The 25263-nt window shown below is 42.2% G+C and overlaps 1 protein-coding gene across 2 annotated transcripts in view; it reads right to left on the reverse strand.

The window, feature by feature from the left end:
• smyd3 (SET and MYND domain containing 3) overlaps nucleotides 1-25263 on the reverse strand; it is a 998764-nt gene that overhangs the window by 778851 nt on the left and 194650 nt on the right. For both annotated transcript variants that reach the window (XM_073050456.1, XM_073050457.1), the window contains exon 2: nucleotides 10729-10792. In XM_073050456.1, coding sequence (XP_072906557.1) covers nucleotides 10729-10792 — 64 coding nt within the window. The remainder of the gene's footprint in view (nucleotides 1-10728; nucleotides 10793-25263) is intronic.

Raw genomic sequence — 25263 nt, forward strand, 5'->3', positions numbered from 1 at the left:
AACCACCCCAGCTCAACCCCTATACAGTCATTACTTCCACAATCAGGATCACAAGCCCACACACAACACAGACAACATACAAGAAATTTGAAAACCACATTAGTATTTCAATCAAAAAGGACATCCAAAAGAACGTGGTACTGGTAAAATTACCCAACAAATAATTAAAAATGTAAGTCATTCAACCCCTTGAGCTTCCTCAACCAATCAGATAGATCATGTACCAGAACTTCTTCGATCCATCTTAATTCCATAAACTTTGCCTCAAGATGCAGACAATTTCAAAAATCTCTCAAATATAGCTCATTTCCACATCAGATCGGAAGTGGTTACTTAAAAGGGTTGATTCACATCTTCACTCATTAAGCCACCCCACTATAGACACATCGGACACTCCTCTCCAACAGCTCCCCTGTATCCTTAAGCCCCCTTTCCACTACCACTTAATGTTTATACTCCACACCTCATCCCTACACTGACAGTCAACGTCCTGCTGTGTTTTCATTAGTCCTGCTGATAACTAGAACAACTCCTCTTGCCAAGAGTCACTTGGGTCACTTTATCATTTCAGAATCAGATTTAGTATCACCAGCATATATCGTGAAATTTGGTGTTATGCAGCAGCAATGCATAATAAAAACTGTGAATTAAAGTTTGTGTGTATATTATATATATGTTAAATTATAAGTGCAAAAAAGTAGTGAGGCCAAATCTCCTCAAACTCCTAATGTCGTGCCTTCTTTGTAACTACCTTCTTTGTCAGTCACCTTATGTACAGATACTCCTGTACCAAGAGTCACTTTGTGGTGAACTACATATACCTGTCTGGACACGCCCCCCCGCTGACTGCTCCTGTGGCTCCTCCCACTGACTGTGGCTCCTCCCACAGAGCCGGGTATAAAGGTGATTGGAGACACAGCCCCGGCCTCAGTCTCCAGGATGTAGTGCGGTGGTCAATTGCTGCTTGTTCTTTCTTCCAGCCAATAAAAGCCTATATCTCGCCTCACGTCTCCGAGAGTTATTGATGGTGCATCACATTTAATATAGTTAATCTTATGTCCTTACAGCCACATTCAGTTACTTGTACATTGTGTTTTATAGGAATACTTTTACATTAATATTTATTGTGTTCTTTTATCTCTTATTGTGTCCTTTATGCTGCATCAGATTAGGAGGACCAATCATCTTGTTCTCCTTTACAATCGTGCTGAAGAACGACAATAAACAATCTTGAATCATTCTGTCAGCCAGAACAAAAACCTATGGAGCATTCAGAATACTGATCTGTAGCTGAAGTGAGGCATGAATCCAAACCCAGTCCATCAACATGTACTGTACTGCATCTACAATAATCATTTAATTTGCACCTTTCAAATCTCTGGGATCTTCACACACTATATTTACTACTTTCTGGGACAACAGAAATTCAATCTGCCACAGAGACCTGAAGTTACTTTTTACTAAGTTCCTGTTATGAAATTTAAACCACGGCTTTGTCTGTTTTATTTCTGCATTCGGTGACATTTATTTGGCTTCAAATGCTCAAACAGTAGAGTCAATTTGACAAACAACACCCATGGTTTAACTTTGCATGGCACCACAATTCCTGGTCGGAATGAAAAGGAGAGGATCAGTTTAACCAACTTTAACTTTAATCTTTATCTGCTTTATTCAGCATATATTCCCCTCTGTTAGCAATTTGCTGTGCTGTGTTGGTGTGATATACAACAAAACAACAGCATTCAACAATTCTGGCTTCTTCCCCATTCCCTTCCAGTTCAGATGAAGATTTGTGGCCCTAAATGTTGGCACTTTATTCCTTTCCAAAATGCTGCCTGACCTGCTCAGTCCCTCCAACTTTTGTATATATTACTCTGGATGTCTGGAATCTGCAGAAATCTCTTGTGTTTAATATTCAACAATAACAAAGAATAAAGAATTATATTAAAAATAAAGTTAGAGGTAAAAGTATAGATATGGAATAAATGTGCATAAATACATCATGTATTTGTGATGTACACACCATTATAAAAAGTGATTTAAAGTGTTTAAAGTGTGACTGGGGTAACAGAGCGAGGGGGTAGAGGAGATAACTAGAATAGTTGATCAGATCAGATTAACTGCCTGGGGGTAGAAGCTTTTAAATTTTTGTTTTTACTGCTATTTACAGAAGGCAGGTTTGGAAAAGGTGGTTTGCTGGGTGAGTAGTGTCCACAGTGATTATTTTCTTGTCAACTTCTGTCCTGGTAGACTGCAGCCAATGACCAATTCTGCTGACCTGACAGTTCGCTGTACTTTTCATATACTGTGAAAGGATGCTGCACTACACCAGACAGTAATGACTGACGTGAGCGTTCTCTCGATGACAGCAGTGTGGAGCTGCACCTGTATGTTTCGGGGAAGATGGAACTTAACAACTGCCGCAAGTAGCAGATGTTCAGCTGAGTCTTTCTGTTAATGAAGGTGATACGGTTCTTCCCCCATGAGGTCCTGTAAAATAATGATGCTCAGGAACAAGAATGTTGAAACGGTGCTAACTGTCGAGTTGTTGAGGATGAATGGGTGGAGAAGAGACACGTTTCTCCTGAAGTCTATGTGTACCTCCATGCTTTTGAGGGCAATCATCTCCAAGTAGTTCAGACTGCACCAGGACACCAGCTTGTTTACTTCCTGGTGACTCCTGGATTCACGGCCTCTGGTGATTAGTCCAATCAGTGAGGTCATCCACCACTGATATCTGCGCCGCTTTGAGCAACAGAGAATCAGAAAGCAAAAAGAAAATTGCTAATGCTGGAAATCTGAAATAAAAATGGAGGATGATGGAAATTCTCAGCAAATCAGGAAAGCTGCAGTGGATTGCAAACACATCATGGGCACCAATGGTAAGGACAGTTTGAAAGGCAGCATCCAGCATCAGGAACTCTCACCACCCAGGGCACGCTCTCTTCTAATGCTACCATCAGGAAGGAGGTAAAAAAGCCTGAAAACACACTCAGCATTTTAGAAATGGCTCCACAGCCATTTGTGGAAATGAATTCCAAAGGTTCATCACCCTCTGGCTAAAGAAATCCCTTCTCATCGCTGTTCTAAACAGATGTCTTTGTATTCCGAGTGTGTGCCCTCTGATCCCAGACTCCCCAACTATTGGAAACATCCTCTCCACATCCACTCTATATAGGCCTTTCAATATTCGATAGTTTCAATGAGAACCCCCTCATTCTTCTAAACTCCAATCAGTACAGGCCCAGAGCCATCAAATGCTCTTCATGCATAAACCCTTTCATTCCCAGGATCATTCTGTGAACCTCCTCTGGACCATCTCCCATGTCAGTACTTTTATTCCCCTTCAATTAGGGGCCCAAAACTGCTCACAATGCTCCAGATGTGGTTCCATCAATGCCTTATAAAGGCTCAGCATCACATCCTTGCTCTTATACTCTAGTCCTCTTGAGATGAATGCTAACATTCCATTTGCCTTCCTTACCACCAATTCAACTTGCAAACCTCTCGGGAATCTTGCACAAGGACTCCCAAGTTCCTTTGCACCTCTGATTTTTGAATTTTCTTCCCATTTAGAAAATAGGCTACACTCTTATTCCTTCCAGCAAAGAGCATAACTATGCACTTCCCTACACTACGTTCCATCTGCCACTTCTTTGCCCATTCTCCCAATCTGACTAAGTCCTTCTGCAAACTCTCTGCTTCCACAACACTGTCTGTGCCTCCACCTCTCTTCGTATCATCACAAACATTGCCACAAAGCCATCAATTCAGTCATCCAAATTGTTAACGTATGTGAAACAATGCACTTCCAATATTGGCCCCTGCGGATTATCACCAGCTCCCTTTATTCCCATTATTTGCTTCCCACCAGTCAGCCAATCTTCTATCCATGCTGGTACCTTTCCTGTAATTCCATGAGCTCTTATCTTGTTAAGCAGTCTTATGTGTGGCACTTTGTCAAAGAACTTCTGAAAATCAAAGTAAACAACATCCACTATCTCTTCTTGATCTATCCTGTCTGTTATTTCCTCAAAGAATTCCAACAGATTTGTCAGGCAATATTTCCCCTTAAGGAAACCAGGGCTTATTTTATCATGTGCCTTCAAATACCCCAAAACCTCATCCTTAATAATGGACTCTAACATCTTCCCAACCACTGAGGTCAGGCTAACTGGCCTATAGTTTCCTTTCTACAGCTTCACTCTCTTCTCAAAGGGTGGAGTGCCACTTACAATTTACAAGTCCTCTGGAAACTTTCCAGAATCTTGTGATTCTTGAAAGATCATTACTATTGCCTGCACAATCACTACAATCACTTCAGCTACCCAGGCTGTAGACCATCTGATCCAGGTGACTTTTCTACCTTCAGATCGTTCAGTTTCCCAAGAACCTTCTCTCCAGTAATGGTAACTTCACACACTCATGACCCCAACACCTGGGACTTCCACCATACTGCTAGTGTCTTTCACAGTGAAGCCTGATGCAAACTACTTAGAGTTTATCCGTCATTGTCTTGTCCCCCATTACTACCTCTCCAGCATCATTTTCCAGCAGTCCAATATTCACTCTCACCTCTCTTTTACTCTTTTATATATTGAAAAACCTTTTGATATACCCAGACCTTTCAGCTTCCCAAGCACCTTCGTCTTAGTAATAGCAACTACACTCACTTCTGCCCCCTTGACACTCTAGTTTACTGGCATACTGCTAGAACATATTTTGAAATCCTCTTTTATATTATTCACGAGCTTACCTTCATATTTCATCTTTTCTCTCCTTATGGCCTTTTCAGTTCCCTTCTGTTGATTTTTTTTAAAAAAGCTTTCCAGTCCTCTAACTTGCCACTAATTTTTTGCTATATTATATTGCTCCTCTTGCCTTTAAGCTGTCTTTGACTTCGCTTGTCAGCCACGATTGCCTCATCCTTCTTTTAGAATACTTCATCTTCGGGATGTATTTATCCTGTGCCTTCTGAAATGCCCCCAGAAACTCCAGACGTTGTTCTGTCATCATCCCTGCTAGTGTCCCCTTCCAATCAACATTGGCCAATTCTTCTCCAATGCGTCTGTAATTCCCTTTACTCCACTGCAATACTGATACATCTGACATCAGTGGAGTTTCTTCATTACTCTTTTTATATATATAATTGCAATTTATAGTTTTTTTAAAGATAAGACTGTAATACATAGAAACAAAATCAGGCCATCTGGCCCTTCAAGTCTGCTCCGCCATTCAATCATGGCTGATCCCTTTTCTCTATCTCCTCCTCAACCCCAGTTCCTGGCCTTCTCCTCGTAACCTTTGATGCCATGTCCAATCAAGAACCTATCAATCTCTGCCTTAAATACACCAAACAACCTGGCCTCCAGAGCTGCATGTGGCAACAAATTCCACAAATTCACCACCCTTTGGCTAAAGAAATTTCTCTGCATCTGTTTTGAAAGGGCACCCCTCTATCCTGAGGCTGTGCCCTCTTGTCCTAGACTCTCCCACCATGGGAAACATCCTTTACACATCTACTCTGTCTAGGCCTTTCAACAGTCGAAAGGTTTCAATAAGATCCCTCCCCCCCCGCCCCATCCTTCTGGATTCCAGCAAGTACAAACCCAGAGCCATCAAAAGTTCCTCATATGATAACCCTTTCATTCCTAGAATCATCCTTGTGAGCCTCCTGTGGACCCTCTCCAATGTCAGCACATCTTTTCTAAGATGAAAGGCCTAAAACTGTCCACAATACTCAAGGTGAGGCCTCACTAGTGCCTTATAAAGCCTCAGCATCACATCCCTGCTCTTGTATTCTAGACCTCTTGAAATGAATGCTAACATGGCATTTGCCTTCCTCACCACCGGCTCAACCCGCAAGTTAACCTTCAGGGTATTCTGCACAAGGACTCCCAAGACCCTCTGCATCTCACAATCCTGGATTTTCTCCCCGTTTAGAAAATAGTCCGCACATTTATTTCTACTACCAAAGTGCATGACCATGCATTTTCCAACATTGTATTTCATTTGTCACTTTCTTGCCCATTTTCCTAATCTGTCTAAGTCCTTCTGCATTCTACCTGTTTCCTTAACACTACCTGCCCCTCCATCAATCTTCATATTATCTGCAAACTTGGAAACAAAGCCATCTATTCCATCATCTAAGTCATTTTTATATGGCATAAAAAGAAGTGGTCCCAACACCAACCCCTGCAGAACACCACGAGTCAAAGGATCCTTTGATTCCCACTTGCTGCCTCTTACCAATCAGTCAATGCTCTAACCAGGTTAGTAGCTTTCCTGTAATACCAAGGGCTCTTAACATGGTAAGCATTCTCACGTGTGGCACCTTGTCAAAGGGCTTCTGAAAATCCAAATATACAACATACACTGCATCCCTTTTATCTATCCTTATTTGTAATCCCCTCAAAGAATTCCAACAGGTTCGTCAGGCAGGATTTTCCCTGTGTCATCAAGTACTCCATAACCTCATCCTTAACAATTGACTCCAACATCTTCCCAACCACTGAGGTCAGGCTAACTGATCTATAATTTCCTTTCTGCTGCCTTCCTCCTTTCTTAAAGAGTGGAGTAACATTTGCAATTTTCCAGTCCTCTGGCACCATGCCAGAGTCCAATGATTTTTGCAAGATCATTTCTAATACCACCACAATTTCTAATGCTACCTCCTTCAGAGCCCTAGGATACAGTTCATCTAGTCCAGGTGACTTATGTACCTTTAGATCTTTCAGCTTTTTGAGCATATTCTTTCTTGTAACAGTAACTGCACCCACTTCTCTTCCTTCACACACACAACATCAGGCATACTGTTAGTGTCTTCCACAGTGAAGAGAGACACAAAATGCTCATTTAGTTCAGCAGCCACCTCCTCATCTCCCATTATTATTTCTTCTGCCTCATTTTCTAGCAGTCCTATATCCACTCTCATTTCTCTTTTATTTTTAACTTGAAAAAAACTTTTACTATCCACTTTGATATTGTTTGCCAGCTTGCTTTCATATTTCATCCTTTCCTTTCTAATGATTTTTTAGTTGCTGTCTGTAGGTTTTTAAAAACTTCCCAATCCTCTATCTTCCCACTAATTTTTGCTTTGTTGTATGCCCTTTCTTTTGATTTTACAATAGCTTTGATTTCCCTTGTCAGCCATGGTTTTACCATTTTTGGAATACACCTGTCCTGCACCTTCCTCATTTTTCCCAGGAACTCACGCCATTGCTGCTCTGCTGACATCCCTGCCAGCAGCTCCTTCCAATTTACTTTGACTGACTCCTCTCTCATACAACTGCAATTTCCCTTACTCCACTGAAATACTGCTACAACAGACTTTTCTTTCTCCCTATCAAGTTTCAAGTTGAACATAATCATATTGTGATCACTGGTTCCTAAGGGTTCTTTTACCTTAAGCTCCCTAATTGCCTCCGGTTCATTACACATGCTATTGGGTTTTGCTTCATCAGAAGTAATGTCCTGCAAACCCTGCCAGAGTTGATATGCATCCGATGTCACCTCCAGCCTCACTCAGATTGTGTCTTCGCTCTGGAAATGGCCCTCCACAAATCATACCCGTTTTTTTTTTTGTACAGACTTTGCTCACCAGACTTAAATGCCACAGATCCAGCCCTCAGCAGACGATACACCTCCTGGTTCATCTACGGCTTTTGGTTTGGGAATGTACAGCAAGTTTTCATAGGCACGCACTCATCCACACCGATTTTAATGAAGTCGGTAACAACTGTGACATAGTCATCGGGATTCGAAGATGAATCCCTGAATACAGTCCAGTCCACCGATTCAAAGCAGTCCTGTAGGCGCTCCTGTGCTTCCCTTGTCCAAACCTTCTTGGTCCTCACAACTGGTGCCACAGCCTTCAGTCTCTGCCTAGACTCAGGGAGTAGACGTACAGCCAAGTGATCAGACTTTCTGAGGTCAGGTGTGAATTAGCACAGTAACCTCTCTTTACGGTGGTGTAACAGTGGGCCAGTGTGTTGTTTCCTCTGGTACTGCAGGTGATTTGTTGACAGTAATTATTTAGTGACTTTTTCAAGCTGGCCTGGTTAAACTCACCCAAAATGATACTGAAGGCATCAGAGTGTGTTGTTTTGTGTATGTTGATCCCACTTCTCAGATCATACAGAGCCTGTTTGACATTGGCCTGAGGTGGAATGTACACCACTACCAAAATAAACGCCAAAATCTCTCACAGCAGGTAAAATAGCTGACACTTCATTGTGAGATATTCCAGGTCTGCTGAGCAGAATTGGGACAACAATGACACATTTATGCACCAAGAGGAGTTGGTCATGAGGCATACACCTCCACCTCTGTTTTTGAGAGATTTGTCAGTCCTATCCTGACAGTGTATAGTAAACCTGTCAATCTCACTCGATGCATCTGGTGTGGAAGGGGTTAACTAGGATTCCGTGAAGCAGAGGATGCATGGGGTCCTAATATGCTCCTGATACAGTACCCCAGCTATGACATCATCAATTTTATTTACCAGAGGCTGTATATTTACCAGCAATATAGTCGGTATTTGAGAGTCGAAAGCCTTGTTTTTTTTAAACGCACTTGAGCCCGGAGCGACTGCCATGCTTCCGATGGGAAGTCCTCCTAGCCGGGATATTACGGCCACAGTCGGCATTATTTCTGTCAGTTTTAAGCAATGATAGTTTGTTCAATCGTATTAAAGTATCTTTGCTAACTGTACAGACCTTGCACGTAGTTGTGATTCTCGGCTGTAGCTGGCTAAAACGGGAATAGTTAATTTACTCAAGTCTTTAAAACACTATCAGTTCATCATGCACCTGGATGAAGGTGGGTCATTCTAAGAGCCAGGACTTAAGGGCTGAACTCGCTGGGCTCCAGGTTTGATGTTTGATATTCTGTGCACCGTCCACTTGCTTTTTGCTATTTGCACAATTTGTTGGGTTTTTTTGTGTCTTGAGAGTTTGATGCTATCTTGAACAGTGTTACATGGTGTTACTTTGTTTTGTGACTGTCGGCATAGGGCAATCTAAGAGTTGTATTCTGTATACATATTGTACATTGATAATAGATATACTTCGAATCTTTGAACTATCTTTCATATTCACAAGATTCTCCAAAGTGCTTTAACAACCAATGATCTGCTCTTTAAAACATCGTCACTCTTACACAAGGTAGACTTGCACAGCCTAGGATAGAAGAACATCCCTTTAGAACAGAGATGAGGAGGAATTTCTTGAGCCAGAGGGGGGTGAATCTGTGGAATTCATTGCCACAGACAGCTGTGAGAGCCAAGTCATTGGGTATATTTAAAGTGGAGTTTGATAGGTTCTTGATTAATAAGGGTGTCAGAAGTAACTGGGGGGAAGCCAGGAGAGTGGGATTGAGGGGGAGGATAAATCACCATGACTGAATGGCAGAGCAGACTTGATGGGCTGAATGGCCTAATTCTGCTCCTATTTCTCATGATCTTATAACACCCAGTCCAGTATAGCTGATCCCCTAGTAGGCTCAACAACAAACTGCTCTAAAAACCCATCTCGTAGGCATTAAAAAAGACTCACTCTCTTGAGATCAATTACCGACCTGATTTTCCCAATCTACCTGCATGTTAAAATCTCCCATAACTACCATAACATTGCCCTTTTGACATGCTTTTTCTATTTCCTGTTATAACCTGTGGTCCACCTCCCAGCCACTGTTGGGAGGCCTGTATATAACTGCTATCAACGTCCTTTTACCCTTGCAGTTTCTTAACTCAACCCACAAGGATTCAACATCTTCCAATCCTGTGTCACATCTTTCTACTGATTTGATGCCATTCTTTACCAGTAGACCACCCCCTCTGCCTACCTTCCTATCCCTCCAATATAATGTGTAACCTTGGACGTTCAGTTCCTAATTACAGCCATCCTTGAGCCACGACTCAATGATGGCTACTGATGCATTGCATTGGACTGTTGCTGCAAAACATACTGTAGGTCAGTGGTATCAAACCTGGTTCTGATTCTGGGTAAACACTTCAGTTCAACACACAAATCTCAGTGGTTCAGGCAGCATCTATCCAGCCTTGTGTGCATTGCTCCAAGTTTCCAGCATCTACAGTCTCTGGTGTCTAACGTTTCAGGTCAATGACATTGGAGCAGGTTTTACAAACATACTGTTTAAATCTATCCTCCAGTCAATGCAATTTAAATACACAATTGATCCAGCTTTTATCAGGAGACCTTGAAGCGCTTCTGATCACAAGCTCTGTTTGTTGCAGACCTTCTTTACATCTACTTTTTGATGTTAGTCAGTGATGCACCATCAATAACTCTCTGAGACGTGAGGCGAGATATCGGCTTTTATTGACTGGAAGAAAGAACAAGCAGTAGTTGACCACCATACTACATCCTGGAGACTGAGGGCAGGGCTCAGGCCTCAATTGCCTTTATACCGGGGTCTGTGGGAGGAGCCACAGGAGCAGTCAGCAGGGGGAGGCGTGTCCAGTCTCTGTTACAGTGTGAGAGTGTGGGTTTCATTCTGTATCTGTCAGTCTCTGCTACAGTGTGAGAGTGTGGGTTTCATTCTGTATCTGTCACTATGTAGTTCACCACAGTCAGACTGAGTTTTGCACGTCCAGCCATTAATCCAGCCCAGTCACCTGCCTGAGACGCTGGTGCCAATATTTGTTCCTTTACTCTACAAATAAGTTGTGTGTACAGCTCAGTTTTATAGTTCTATGGAAGTGCTTACCTGGCAGGTAGCGTTGCAATATCTTGCCAACTTACACTGCGAACATCGCAGGAGAGATTCTTTCCTGTGAAGAGAGAAATATACACTCAGTGACCACTGTATTAGGTACACCTGCTCATTAATGCAAATATCTAATCAGCCAATTTAGTGGCAGCAACTCATTGCATAAAAGCATGGTCCAGAGGAGCAGTTGTTCAGACCACCATCAGGATGCGGAAGAATTGTGATCCAAGTGAATTTGACCGTGGAACGGGGTGGTTTGAGTATCTTGGAAACTGCCAATTTCCTGGGATTTTCACACACAACAGTCTCAAAAGTTTACAGAGAATGGTTTGGAGAATTAAAAAACGTCCAGTGAGCAGCAGTTCAGAAAATGCCCCATTAATGAGAGAAGTTCGAGGCGAATGGCCAGAATGTTTCAAGCGGACAGGAAAGTGACGACAACTCAAATAACATACACTCAGAGGCCACTAAGTGTAGTACTCACCCAATAAAACAGATTAATGTTGTGAAACACTTCTAAAAGGTCATGGATTCTTGCATCAGAGCTCTGCTAGAGTAGAACGGAGTTCAACTTGACCATTCCACTCCCACATTCAAAAGATGTATGGGTAAGGATTAGTAAGTTGTGTGCATGCTATTTTGGCGCCGGAAGTGTGGCGACACTTGCGGGCTGCCCCAGCACCCCATCCACAATGCAAGCGAGGCAGTTCACTATACGTTTCAATGTACAGGTGACATAAAGAATCTTCAAACCTAAAGATTTTCAACATTTTTGACCCCTCCCCCAATCACCAACACAAAGTCCCATTGAGAACCAAGCTCTTAAATTGCATCACAATCACATTTATCATCGCTGTCTTGTATGACATGAAATCTCAAACATGAGAAAACCTGCAGACGCTGGAAATCCAAAGCAGCACACACAAAATGCTGGAGGAACTCGGCAGGTCAGGGAGCATCAATGGAAAAAAAAAGAGTGTAGTTGACGTTTAGGGCCAAGACCCTTCATGATATGAAATTGTTAGTTGTATAGCAGCTGTGAGATAAAATTACTATAAATTACAAACTAAATGAACAGTGCAGAGAAAAGGAATAATGAGTCAGTCACATGATATTCTACAGATGCTGGAAATCCAGAGTAACTCCTACACAAAATACTGGAGGAACTCAGCAGGTCAGGCAGCATCTATGGAGGGAATAAACAGTCACCATTTTTGGGTCAAGACCCTTCATCAGAACTCCTTTCCTGATGATGCCTTGAAGAAGGTACTTGGCCTGAAACGTTGGCTTTTTATTTCCTTCCATAGATGCTGCCTGACCTGCTGAGTTCCTCCAGCATTTTGTGTGTGTTGCTCAGTAATGTGGTGGTGTTCATGGACTGCTCAAGAACTGGTGGCATAGGGGAAGACGAGGTTTCTGAATCAGCGCGTGTAGTCTTCTGGCTCCTGTACCTCCTCTCTGACTGTAGTACAGAGAAGAGGACAAGTTTCAGACATCGAGGACCTATACAAATCTACTTCACAATCAATCTAATCCGTCACCCACACCCTCCATTTCTCTTATGTCCATTTGCCTAATTTTCTTTTATTGCATCAGTCTCTATTGCATCAGCCTCTACCACCAGAGTCAGCAGAACGCTCCAGACACCATTACTCTCCATATTTAAAAAAAACCCTCCTCTGACATCTCCACTAAGCTTTCCACCACTCACCTTAAAAGGACGTCCTCTGGTATTAGTTATTGCCACCCTGGGAATAAGATGTTAGCTGACCACCCTCTCAATGCCTCTCCTAATCTTATACACCTCTATCAAGTCACCTCTCATCCTCTGACTCTCCAAGGAGCAAAGCCCGAGCATGCTCCATCTTCCCTCACAGAAAATAATTTTGAATCTGGCAGCATTCTGGTAAATACCTTCTGCATTCTCTCTACACCTTCCTATAATGAGGCAACCCGAAATGAACACAACGCTCTAAGTGTGGTTTAACTGGAATGTTATAAAACTGTAACATTACTTCGTGGCTCTGGAACTCAGTCCCCCAATTAACAAATGCCAACACACATACAACATCTAACCCACCCCATCATCTTGCATGGCAGCTTTGAGGGATCTATGGACTCGGAGCCCAAGATCCCTCTGATCTTCCTCACTGTTAAGAATCCTGCCAATAACCTCATACTCCACCTTCAAGTTTGACCTTCCCAAATATATTACTTCACATTTTTCCAGACTGAACTCTATCTGCTACTTCTCCTTCGAACTCCCATTCTGTCTATATTCTGTTGGAGACCTTCTACACCATCCACAACACCTCCAATTTTCACGTCATCTGCACACTTACTTTCACACCTCTTTGCTTCTTCATCCAAGACATTTATAAAAATCACTAAGAGCAGAGGGCCTGAACAGATCAGAATCAGAATCAGACTTTAATCGCCAAGTACCTATGCACATACAAGGAATTTACTTCCGGCAGATGTTGTCTCTCTGCTCATAACAGTAATAATGATAAATATAAATGAAAATATAGATTATACATACAGGTAGTGCAATCCAAGTAATAGTTAGCCGACAGTTAACCGGCAGTTAACTGTTCAGCAAAGTGACCGCAGTAGGGAAAAAACTTCTCCAGTGCCTATTAGTCTTAGTCTAGAGGGATCTGAAGCGCCTACCAGACGGAAGCAGATCAAACAGTCCGTGCGCAGGATGTGAGGAGTCCTTTATGATGTTCCCCGCCCTCTTCTTCAACCTGGAAGAGTACAGGTCCACAATAGAGGGCAGGGAGGCTCCAATAATGCGCTCGGCAGTCCTCACTGTGCGCTGTAGTCTGGTTCTATCCTGCTTGGTGGCGGCTCCAAACCACACAATGATGGAGGTGCACAGGACAGACTCAATGACTGCAGTGTAGAACTGTAGCAGCAGTTCCTGAGGCAGACCATATTTCCTCAAGAGCCGCAGGAAATACATCCGCTGCTCTCTGTGCAATACCACTGTTGACACCCAGGAACACAGAGCTGCTCTCCCTTTCTACCACTGTCCCCTCAATGAAAACTGGGGTATGTTCTCCTGACTTCTCCTTCCTGAGGTCCACAACCAGCTCCTTGGTCTTGATGGCGTTGAGTGCAACGTTATTGTTGCGGCACCAGTCTGCTAGCCAATTTATCTCACTCCTGCGCACGCCTCCTTGTCACCATCTAAAATTCAGCAACACTGGTGTCATCTGCACGTGCATACGTGGCATTTCAACTGTGCTTAACTGCTTCGAAATGAGCGTTGAGAGAGTAGAGCAGTGGGCTAAGCATGCTTTCCTGAAGTGCCTCTGTGTCAATTGTCAATGAAGAGATGCTATCATGGATCTGTACTGACTGTGATCTCCCGATGAGGTACAGAGGCCTATGTTTGGTAGCTTAGTAAAACACTATTGAGGGGATGATAGTATTGAAGGCTAGGCTGTAATTGATAAACAACAGCCTGAACTGTTGTTTTCTAATAGGATGGTGAGTCAGTGAGATCAGATTCAAATTTATTTATCACATGTACATAAAAATATACAGTAAAATGCATCATTCTCAGTAAAAACCAACACACCAAGGATGTAATACACACACTCCTCCAGGCCTCCAGTCCTTGGCACCGGATCTCAGACATTGGGCTTCCCCGATCACACAACAGCAGCTTATGAGGAGCTTCAAAAACACCCGCTAAAACTAATGATCAAAACTGTACTTGAGGCCGAGGTTGCCCAGCCTCTACTTTCAGACGGGTTTCATTCAATATCCCTTATGCCCCTGCTGAGTCCAGGTTTACTTCTGATTGTTTTCTTCTTAACATCAACATCTGATCTATGCTCAAACCATAAATGTCATGTGGTAATGATGACGGATTTCTGCTGATTGGAAAAATAGTTGTAATAGCTGTAACATTCAAAAAGAACTGGCCTTCTTATGGGTTATACTAAATCCATTTAGGGATAAAGGAGAATATCGACCTCTCCACTGTGACCTTTCACTGATGGAACTGTACACTGAAACAGTTGGTAGACCAGATGTTATATTGTCCTGCCTTTTCACAAAACACCTGCAAAATTATTGTACTTCAGAAACCTAACTTTGCTGTTTAAAAAAATTAACTGTGTAATTCTTATTATCAGGATGGTTTAGTTGCACATCACCAGTTATAGTACAATACTTATAGCTTTCTACAGATAGCAATTGAGAGCATCCTAACGGATCACTTCTGCTCGGAAGATAATTAGCTCCACACCAGGTGGGAAGTCTTCATCTTTAAGCATTCTTTTCTTCAGATGGCCAAAGACTGTTCTGGTGCAGTGAAGGTAACTGCATCCTCAGTTGGGAGGTGGTCCACACGATAAGGGAAGTTGTCCTTAGTTTCCAAGGTTTCATCATGGACTTTTGTTATCAGGAGGGTAGGATACAAGAGCAAGGGCTTCTTTTGTTAGAACACATTTTATAAATACTCACGACTTTCTACAGGTGCACAGTGCAGAGCATCCTTACATGCTAGATCACTGCGGGGCACAGAAACTGCACTGCAGCAGACCGAAGGGCTCTACAACAGGTAGTCAAAACTTCCCAATGCATCACCGGCACCAGCCTACCCACCATCAAGGACATGTATACAGAAAGATATAAAGGCCAGCAACATCATGAAGGATCACAACCATCCTGCTCATGGATTGTTCATTCCACTTCCGTCATGGAGCAGGCTACGTAGCATCCATGCCAGGACCACCAGACTCAAAAACGGTTACTTCCCCCAATCCTTCAGGCTGATCAACACCTCCACCCATTAACCCACCCCCACCACATAATCATTTTCTGTCAGAGTACTGTTACTCCTGTATCTAGTGTCACTTTACATAGATAAGCTAATCTTATGCATTTACATTTATTGGTTTTTTTTGAGTTCTTTATGCTAATTCTGCTTTTTATAAATACCACTTTGGATCTGGAGAACAATAATTTTGTTATCTTTTACACACTGATGAATAACAATAAACAATCTTGATTCTTAAAATGGAATACTGCATCTATCTGCATAATTAGAAGCAGGAGCAGGCCACTCAGCCCCTCGAGCTTGTTCCAGCATTAGTTAAGATCCTACCTGATGTGATTGTAATCTCAGTTTCGCATTCCTGATACAAGCATGAACCTTTCACACATCTGCTTCTCGTGAATCTAAATACCTCTGATCTAAAAATATTCAAAGATCTGCTTCCACCTCTTTTTGGGAAATACAGTTCAAAGACTCTCAACCCACTGAGGAAAAAAAAGAATTAAACATTTCTGCTTGAAATGGATGAGTGTTTTATTAGAAAAAAAAGTGAATTCTAGCTCTACATTCTCCCACGAGAAAGCATTCTCTCCACATCCATCCTGTCAAACCCCCTCAGGATCCTCTGTTTCAATTACGGTACATCTTGTTCTGAACTTCAGCAGATACAAGGGAGACACAAGGGACTGCAGACACTGGAATCTGTGGCAACAATCTGCTGGAGGATTTCAGTGAGCCAAGCAGCAGCGAAGAGGTGGGGGGGGGGGGGGGGGTGGGGGTCATGCAGCAGTAATGGAGGGAAGGAAATTGTAAACGTTTCAGATCAAAACGCCATTCTGGTCTGGAATGCCCTGCTAGGGGTGGTGACAGAGGCACATATATTAGAGAAGTTTTGGAAACTCCTAGATAGCCACTTGGAAGATGGAAAAATGGAGAGCTATGTAGAAGAAGAATTAGATTGATGTTAGAGTAAGTTAAAAGGTTGGTACAACATCGCAGACTGAAGGGTCTGTATTGTACTGTAATATTCTAGCAAACCCTGCATCAGAAGATATCAGCAATCTTTCCCTATAAAATAAGTTGCCTATACTCCATGCAAGCTTAGTCTAGTGAGCATCTTTTAGAAAGGATGCTAAAAGATTAAAAAGATGTTGAGAGGCTTACAAGGATGAGGGATTAAACTATGAGATTAAGCTGCAGAAGTTTAAGTTACTCTCCTGGAAGTGAGGAAGGTTAAGAGGATATTGGACAGAATCTACAAGTCGTGTCAGGTTTTGGCATGGTTCAAAAATTCAAAGGTTCATAGTCCAAAGTAAATTTATTATCTAAGTATGCATTGTTTGTTCATTATATGCCATGAAGTATGAATACACGATCATAGTCTTCCCATGACCATGATTGTTCTTGGCAAATTTTTCTACAGAAGTGGCTTGCCATTGCCTTCTTCTGGGCAGTGTCTTTACAAGACATTTGACGTCAGCCATTATCAATACACTTCAGAGATTGTCTGCATGGTGTCAGTGGTCACGTAACCAGGACTTGTGATACGTACCAGCTGCTCACACAACCATCCACCACCTGCTGCAAGGCTTCACGTGACCCTGACTGGTGCTACACTTTGCCCAAGGGAGACTTGCAGATTAGCGGAGGAAAGGAGCACCTTACACATCCTTTGGTAGAGACGTATCTGCACTCCACCACCCATAAAGTATGTATATATCACCATATACTACCCTGAGACCCGTTTTCTTGCCATCATTCACAGTAAAACAGATACAAGCAAATCAATGAAAAACTACACATAAAGACTAACAACCAATATGCAAGTACAAAAAAACCAAATAAATAAATAAAGATAGATAGTACTGAGGACATGAGTTGTAGGGGCCTTGAAAGTGAGTCCATAGGAACAGAGAAAAGCTGGTTTTGTTGCCGTCTCAAAGACTAAGGAGCTCAAACTTTAGAGCAAGATGAATAGGGTTTGAGGATTTTGTTTTTCAACACAGTAGTGAAAGTCTGGGACTCACTGTCTGTAGGTTAGTAGAAGGCAAGTTAATCACTGCCTAGACAATGGAATTGGAGGACAGATTATCCATAGAGGTATGGGGAAGAGCAGGGGGAGAACTGAATGGGTTGTTCCACTGAGGGCTACCACAAACTCTGTGTCCTTCTAAGCTGTGATAATTCTATGATTTAACAACTCTTAGCCAACAAATCTTTTGACTCCTTAAATTACAGCTCTGATTTGGTTCAGTTACCTCTGGAGCTGCCTCATCGGTCAAAAGCGACTTATCAAGAAAATATACACAGGAGTCGACTTGGCCCAGTAATTCCAGAAATAGATAAAACCTGTCTACCAACTCAATCCCTCACCTCCAACGTGTAACCTGATGTCAGGCACATGAAGTCATCAAAAATAAAATTGCAGGGAGTTGACTTCAGCTGAGAACTAGCACAAACATTTATAGAGTCAGAGCACTACAGTACACAAACAGGCCCTTCAGCCCATCTAGTCTATGCTGAACTATTATTCCTGTACCTTATTTCCACTTGGCATGATTAACTTATTATTTAATTATTTATGGTTTTATATTGCTATATTTTTTCACTATTCTTGGTTGGTGCGGCTGTAGTGAAACCCAATTTCCCTCGGGATCAATAAAGTACCGGGTATGTCTGTCTGTCTGACCATTTCTTCCCATTCAAGTGTCAGGCAATGTTCATGTGCAACAGGAAAGTTAAACAACTTATCCTTCACTTTCAGGAGCTTGATCAGCACCAATTGTACCACCATCATTTACCAGAAACTCAAATAGACAATACCTATAGATACAGTGCAGGCCAGAGACGGGGAATCAGCAAGGTTCTCACCACCTGATACCAATGTTCTCTCTAAGGTGTGCACATGTGTGCACCAACACATCTTTCGATACTAGTGCACAAAGAAATTTAAACTGCGCACAGAAGGTTGTCAACATCTGACTCGTTGGCATGTTAAGTATATTTCACGATTGTACACAATCACACATCCTTTTCTAGCTTCTGATGCAGACAGTGTTGACAACATGGAGTTTGTGATGATCTGTCTGCAAATTTTAGAACTGGCTTATTTATACTATTTTTATGAAAGAAAATATTGATTCACTATGTCAAATTCCAAAGAAGCAAAGATTGTGAATCACTAAATAACTGCTAGATTTACAAGGATGTTGCCTGGATTGGGGAGCATGCCTTATGAGAATAGGTTGAGTGAACTCGGCCTTTTCTCTTTGGAGCGACGGAGGATGAGAGGTGACTTGCTAGAGGTGTACAAGATAATGACAGGCATTGATAGTGTGGATAGTCAAAGGCTTTTCCCCAGGGTTGAAATGGCTAGCACGAGAGGGCATAGTTTTAAGGTGCTTGGAAGCAGGTACAGAGGAGATGTCATGGGTAAGTTTTTTTACGCAGAGAGTGGTGAGTGCGTGGAATGGGCTGCCAGCAGCAGTGGTGGAGGCGGAAACGATAGGGTCTTTTAAGAGACTCCTGGATGGCTACATGGAGCTTAGAAAAATAGAGGGCTATGGGTAAAGCCTAGGTAGCTCTAAGGTAGGCACCTGTTCGGCACAGTTTTGTGGGTTGAAGGGCCTTTATTGTGCTGTAGGTTTTCTATGTTTCTATGCTAGTTCATTTAAAGCGGAATGATTAATGTAACATTAGAAACTGCCACACTGAAAGCTCATGAGGTCAGGAGCGAGAAATATTAATGTACTATACAGAAACTAGTGTTGCCTGTGCGTATTGTCACAATGCAAAAGTTGCTGGAGAATTTGCAAGTGCAAGTGGAGTGATATTTGGAAACCTGACTTTTTAAAAGCATGTGGACAGTGATTAGCAATGCAGACCTGAGCATCAACTACAAATCCCATACGGACAACGTGCAAAAGCTCCGGTGAGAAATCCTTTCTTTACCCGCTACAGGCCTGCTACAGTTTAGGTTTACTTCCACTCAAAAATTCGGCACACACATGTTGTTGTCACTGAGCAAAAACATTGCACACAATGGTCATTACAAATTAGAGGGAACGCTGCCTTATACCCCAATGTTTTTCCATCATTAACAGGGAACAACTCAGCAGTGCGAGGTACATTAAACTTGTCTGGATGAGTTCAGCTACAATACTCTGGAAATTTAACAACATCTAGGATGAAGCAAACTGTTTGAATGCCACCCCTCTACAAAGCTAAATGGCAGTTACTCCAACGACACTTGCCAAACACACAACACTACCACTAAGAAGTTCAAGGGGAAAGAGGTGCATACGTGCATCATTGCCTCTGGAAATATCCCAAAACTATGAATAAAAAGCATGATTGGTCACAATGATTGCTCTACTAGGCAAATCATTTCTCACACGTTAAAACATTATCACCTGATCGTCTTTTGGCACCCTATTACTTTACTTTATTGTCACTAAACAATTGATACTAGAGCGTACAATCATCACAGTGATATTTGTTTCTGCGCTTCATGCTCCCTGAAGAACAAATCGAAGTAAATATAATAAATATTTAAATTATAAACCATAATGAGAAAATAGAAAAGGGAAAGTAAGGTAGTGCAAGTCAGGTCCGGATATTTGGAAGGTACGGCCCAGATCCGGGTCAGGATCCGTTCAGCAGTCTTATCACAGTTGGAAAGAAGCTGTTCCCAAATCTGGCCGTATGAATTTTCATGCTCCTGAACCTTCTCCCGGAGGGAAGTGGGACAAAAACTGTGTTGGCTGGGTGGGTCTTGTCCTTGATTATCCTGGCAACACTGGTCCGACAGTGTGGGGTGTAAAGTGAGTCCAAGGATGGAAGACTGGTTTGTGTGATGTGCTGGGCTATGTTCACGATCTTCTGCAGCTTCTTCCGGTCTTGGACAGGACAACTTCCATACCAGGTTGAGATGCACCCTAGAAGAATGCTTTCTACGGTGCACCTATAAAAATTAGTGAGGGTTTTTAGGGATCAGACCAAATTTCTTCAGCTTTCTCAGGAAGTAAAGGCACTGGTGGGCCTTCTTGGCAGTGGACTCTGCTTGGTTAGACCAAGTCAGGTCATTTGTGATATTCACCCCGAGGAACTTAAAGCTTTTGATCTGTTCCACCTGCACACCACCGATGTAGATGGGGTTGTGCAGTCCGCTACTCCTTCTGTAGTCAACAACTAATTCCTTCGTCTTGTTGACGTTGAGGGATAGGTCATTGTCTTCGCACCATGCCACCAGGTTCTTAATTTCCTCTCTGTACTCAGACTCATCATTACCCAAGATACGGCCTACAATTGTGGTGTCATCAACAAACTGTTCACGATTATCAATCTGTACAGACAGGAGGTAAAGTTATTATCAAAGTAAATATATTTTACCATTTACAAACCTGAGATTCAGAGGTATATTCAATAAATCCAAAAATAAATGAAAGATCGCACCAACAGTGCAGAAAACCAGTGCGCAAAAGACAGCAAACTTTGCAAAAACAAAAAGAAATAATAATAATAATAAAAGACACTGCACCTTACTACACATACAAGCCTGATCCAGTTTTAGAATCAGAGTCTATATAACAACTGATCCATTATCAGAGATGGGACAATCCATAATAATTTGAATGGAATTAAATGTTGCCTGGATTGGGGAGCATGCCTTATGAGAAAAAGTTGAGTGAACTCGGCCTTTTCTCCTCGGAGCAACGGAGGATGAGAGGTGACCTGATAGAGGTGTACAAGATGATGAGAGGCATTGATTGTGTGGATAACCAGAGATTTTTTTCCCAGGGCTGAAATGTTTGCCACAAGAGGACACAGTTTTAAGGTGCTTGGAAGTAGGTACAGAGGAGATGTCAGGGGTAAGTTTTTTACTCAAAGAGTGGTGAGTGCGTGGAATGGACTGCCAGCGATGGTGGTAGAGGCGGATATGATAGGGTCTTTTAAGAGACTTTTGGATAGGTACATGTAGCTTAGAAAAATAGAGGGCTATGGTAAACCTAGTAATTTCTAAGGTAGGGACATGTTCAGTACAACATTGTGGGCTGAAGGGCCTGTATTGTGCTGTAGGTTTTCTACGTTTCTATGAATATTCTATGAAAAGTAGTGGATATGGCCCAGATCATCACAGGTAGAGCCCTCCCCACCACTGAGCACATCTACACAGAGCGTGGTCACAGGAAAGCACCATTCATCATCAGGTACCCCCACCATCCAGGTTATGCCCCCTTCTCCCTGCTGCCACTAGGAAAAAGATACAGGAGCCTCAGGACCCACACCATCAGGTTCAAGACAGTTATTGTCCCCCTTACCCATCAGGCTCTTGAAACAAAAAGGGATAACTTCACTTGCCCCATCATTAACATGTTCTCACAACCCAAGGACTCACTTTCAACCACTCTTCATCTGACGTTCTCAGTATTTTTGTTTATTTATTAATATCTTTTTTTTTGTATTTACACAATTTGTGATATTTTGTACACTGGTTGAACGCCCAAGTTGGTGCAGTCTTTAATTGATTCTGTTATGGTTATTGGTCTATAGATTTATGCCCACAAAGAAATCAATCTCAGATTGCATACACTGATTTGTATGTACTTTGATAATAAATTCACTTTGGACTGTCTGCGTATAATATTATAGGATAAACAAACTACAACAACATACAACATTCCAAACACACATAACAAAGAAATTAATAAGTGAAAAACACCAGAAATGTGCTGAATTAAAAGAGGAAATTGAAAGACTATGGAACATGAACAGGATATACAGTGTCCCAATAGTAATAGCTACAGCTGGCATCATCCCTAAGTCACTACACAATAGCATTAAACAATTAGGCTTACACAGCAATATCTATGCAAATCTCCAGAAAGCCACAATACTAAACACCAGCAGAATCATCCGAAAGTTCCTAGCAATTGAATCAGAATCAGGTTTATTATCACCGGCATCTGTCGTGAAATTTGTTGACTTAGCAGCAGCAGTTCAATGCAATACATAATCTAGAAGAAAAAAATAATAATAAATCAATCAATCAATTATGGTGTATGTATACTGAATAGATTAAAAATGGTGCAAAAAGCAGAAATACTAGATATTAAAAAAAGAAATGAGTGAAGTTGGCTCTGCCTGTACCTTAGGTTTAATACAGCTTGGGCTGAGTTTGTAAATGAGCAATAAATATTGAGAACATGAGATGTTTACTGTCTTACTAATAAACTAATAAACTCATTTATCAATTTTACCAAATTACTTCTGCTAGCGTGCTGGCCAATTGCAGACATCATTCCACTTGCGTCAAAGTACAAGATGTTAACAGAAATTCCTTTACTCCTAATATATTATTGCCACTTTGAAAGTTGGATACCCAAAACTGAGCACAATATTTCCAATGTGGCTTCACAGTATAACTATACAAGCCAAAATTAAAAGCCAAAAACCCTTGAGATACATTGAGCACAATCATTATTTCCTGCTTCTTGGGCAGGATGTACTTGAAGTCTTCTCAAAATAGCAACTGCAATCTGATGAATTGCCATTTAACCATATTCAAAATCCATTGGCGACAGATAGCCAGCTTCAGTACACTCTGTGATGGTGGGAACTTCTCCTTAGAGTCACGGGCTCATGACCCACTCCAAGACGATGTTTTATAAGATATTGGTCAGACCACACTTGGAGTATTATCAAACACGAGGAAACCTACAGATGCTGGAAATTCAAGCAACACACACAAAATGCCGGTGGAATGCAGCAGGTCAGGCAGCATCTATAGGGAGAAGCGCTGTTGACGTTTCGGGCCGAGACCCTTCGTCAGGACTAACTGAAAGGAAAGGTAGTAAAAGATTTGAAAGTAGGAGGGAGAGGGGAAAATGCGAAATGATAGGAGAAGACCGGAGGGGGTGGGGTGAAGCTGAGAGCCAGAAAGGTGATTGGTAAAAGGGATACAGAGCTAGAGAAGGGAGGATCATGGGACAGAAGGCCTAAGGAGAAAGAAAGGGGGAGGGGAGCACCAGAGGGAGATGAAGAACAGGCAGAGTGATGGGCAGAAAGAGAGAAAAAAAAGTAGGGGGAAAAGCTAAATATATCAGGGATGGGGTAAGAAGGGGAGGAGGGGCATTAACGGAAGTTAGAGAAGTCAATGATCTCCCAGTGACCACACATTATAATTCCACATCCCATTCCCATTCTGATATGTCTATCCATGGCCTCCTCTACTGTCAAGATGAAGCCACACTCAGGTTGGAGGAACAACACCTTATATACCGGCTGGGTAGCCTCCAACCTGATGCATGAACATTGACTTCTCTAATTTCTATTAATGCCCCTCCTCCCCTTCTTTCCCCATCCCTGGTATATTTAGCTTTTTCCCCCTCCTTTTTTTTCTCTCTCTCTGCCCGTCATTCTGCCTGTTCTCCATCTCCCTCTGCTGCTCCCCTCCCCCTTTCTTTCTCCCTAGGCCTCCCATAACATGATCGTTTCCCTTCTCCAGCTCTGTATCCCTTTTGCCAATCACCTTTCCGGCTCTCAGCTTCACCCCACCCCCTCCGGTCTTCTCCTATCATTTCGCATTTTCCCCTCACCCTCCTACTTTCAAATCTCTTACTACCTTTCCTTTCAGTTAGTCCTGACGAAGGGTCTCGGCCCAAAATGTCGACAGCACTTCTCCCTGTAGATGCTGCCCGACCTGCTGCGTTCCACCAGCAGTTTGTGTGTGTTGCTTGGAGTATTGTGTTCAGTTTTGGGCCATTTATCTATGAAAGGATGTGCTTAGGAGAGGGTCCTAAGGAGGGTTATGAAAACAATGCCGGGAATGAAAGGGTTAATAAATGAGTTGCGTTTGTTGGCTCTAGGCCTGTACTCCCTGGAATTTAGAAAAAAAAGGTGAGGGAGGATCTCAATGAAATCTATTGAATATTGAAAGGCTGAGAAAGGGAGGACATGGAGAGGATATTTCCTATAGTGGGAGATTCTAGAACCACAGTGCACTGTCTCATAGTAGAAGGACTTTCCTTTAAAGTTCAAAGGTACAATTTTTTTTTAAATCGATGTATGTATACAGCCTTGAGATTAGCCTTCTTTAGAACAGAGATAAGGAGGAATTTCCTTAACCAGAGGATGGTGAATCTGTGAAATTTAATGTCATAGATGGCTGAGTGAACAAGTCACTGGGAATATTTAAAATGGAGGTTGATAGGCTCGTGATTTGTCAGGGTGTCAAAGTTTAGATGGAGAAGGCAGAAGAATGGGGTTGAGAGGGACAATACATCAGACATTGGTCAGACCGCACTTACCAATGAGCAGACTCAATAGGCCAAATGGCCTAATTCTACACCACTGTTTTATAGTCTTATGACAACTGTCGTATGAATGAATTAAGAAGCCAAGTCCTTTTGTTCATATCAGACAGACTTACCAAATCCCAGAGTACCAAACAGAAATCCTCAGGCAACAACCATTGGTACACTGGCTGAATATTAATCAGTTAACATTATCTTCAATACAGATGAACTGGTAAGCCTCCTACCATTGCTGAAACATTGTTCAGCTGTAATTCTACTGATGTGGTTTTCCTGCACAAGAAGCAAAAGATACTTCACAGAATACCATACGTATGTACACTCACTGACCAGTTTATTGGGTACACCTGCTTATTAATACAAATATCTAATTGGCCATTCGTGTGGCAGCAACTCAATGCATAAAAGCACACAGACATGGTC

The sequence above is a fragment of the Hemitrygon akajei genome, chromosome 7, assembly GCF_048418815.1.
Source record: "Hemitrygon akajei chromosome 7, sHemAka1.3, whole genome shotgun sequence".
Lineage (NCBI taxonomy): Eukaryota > Metazoa > Chordata > Chondrichthyes > Myliobatiformes > Dasyatidae > Hemitrygon > Hemitrygon akajei.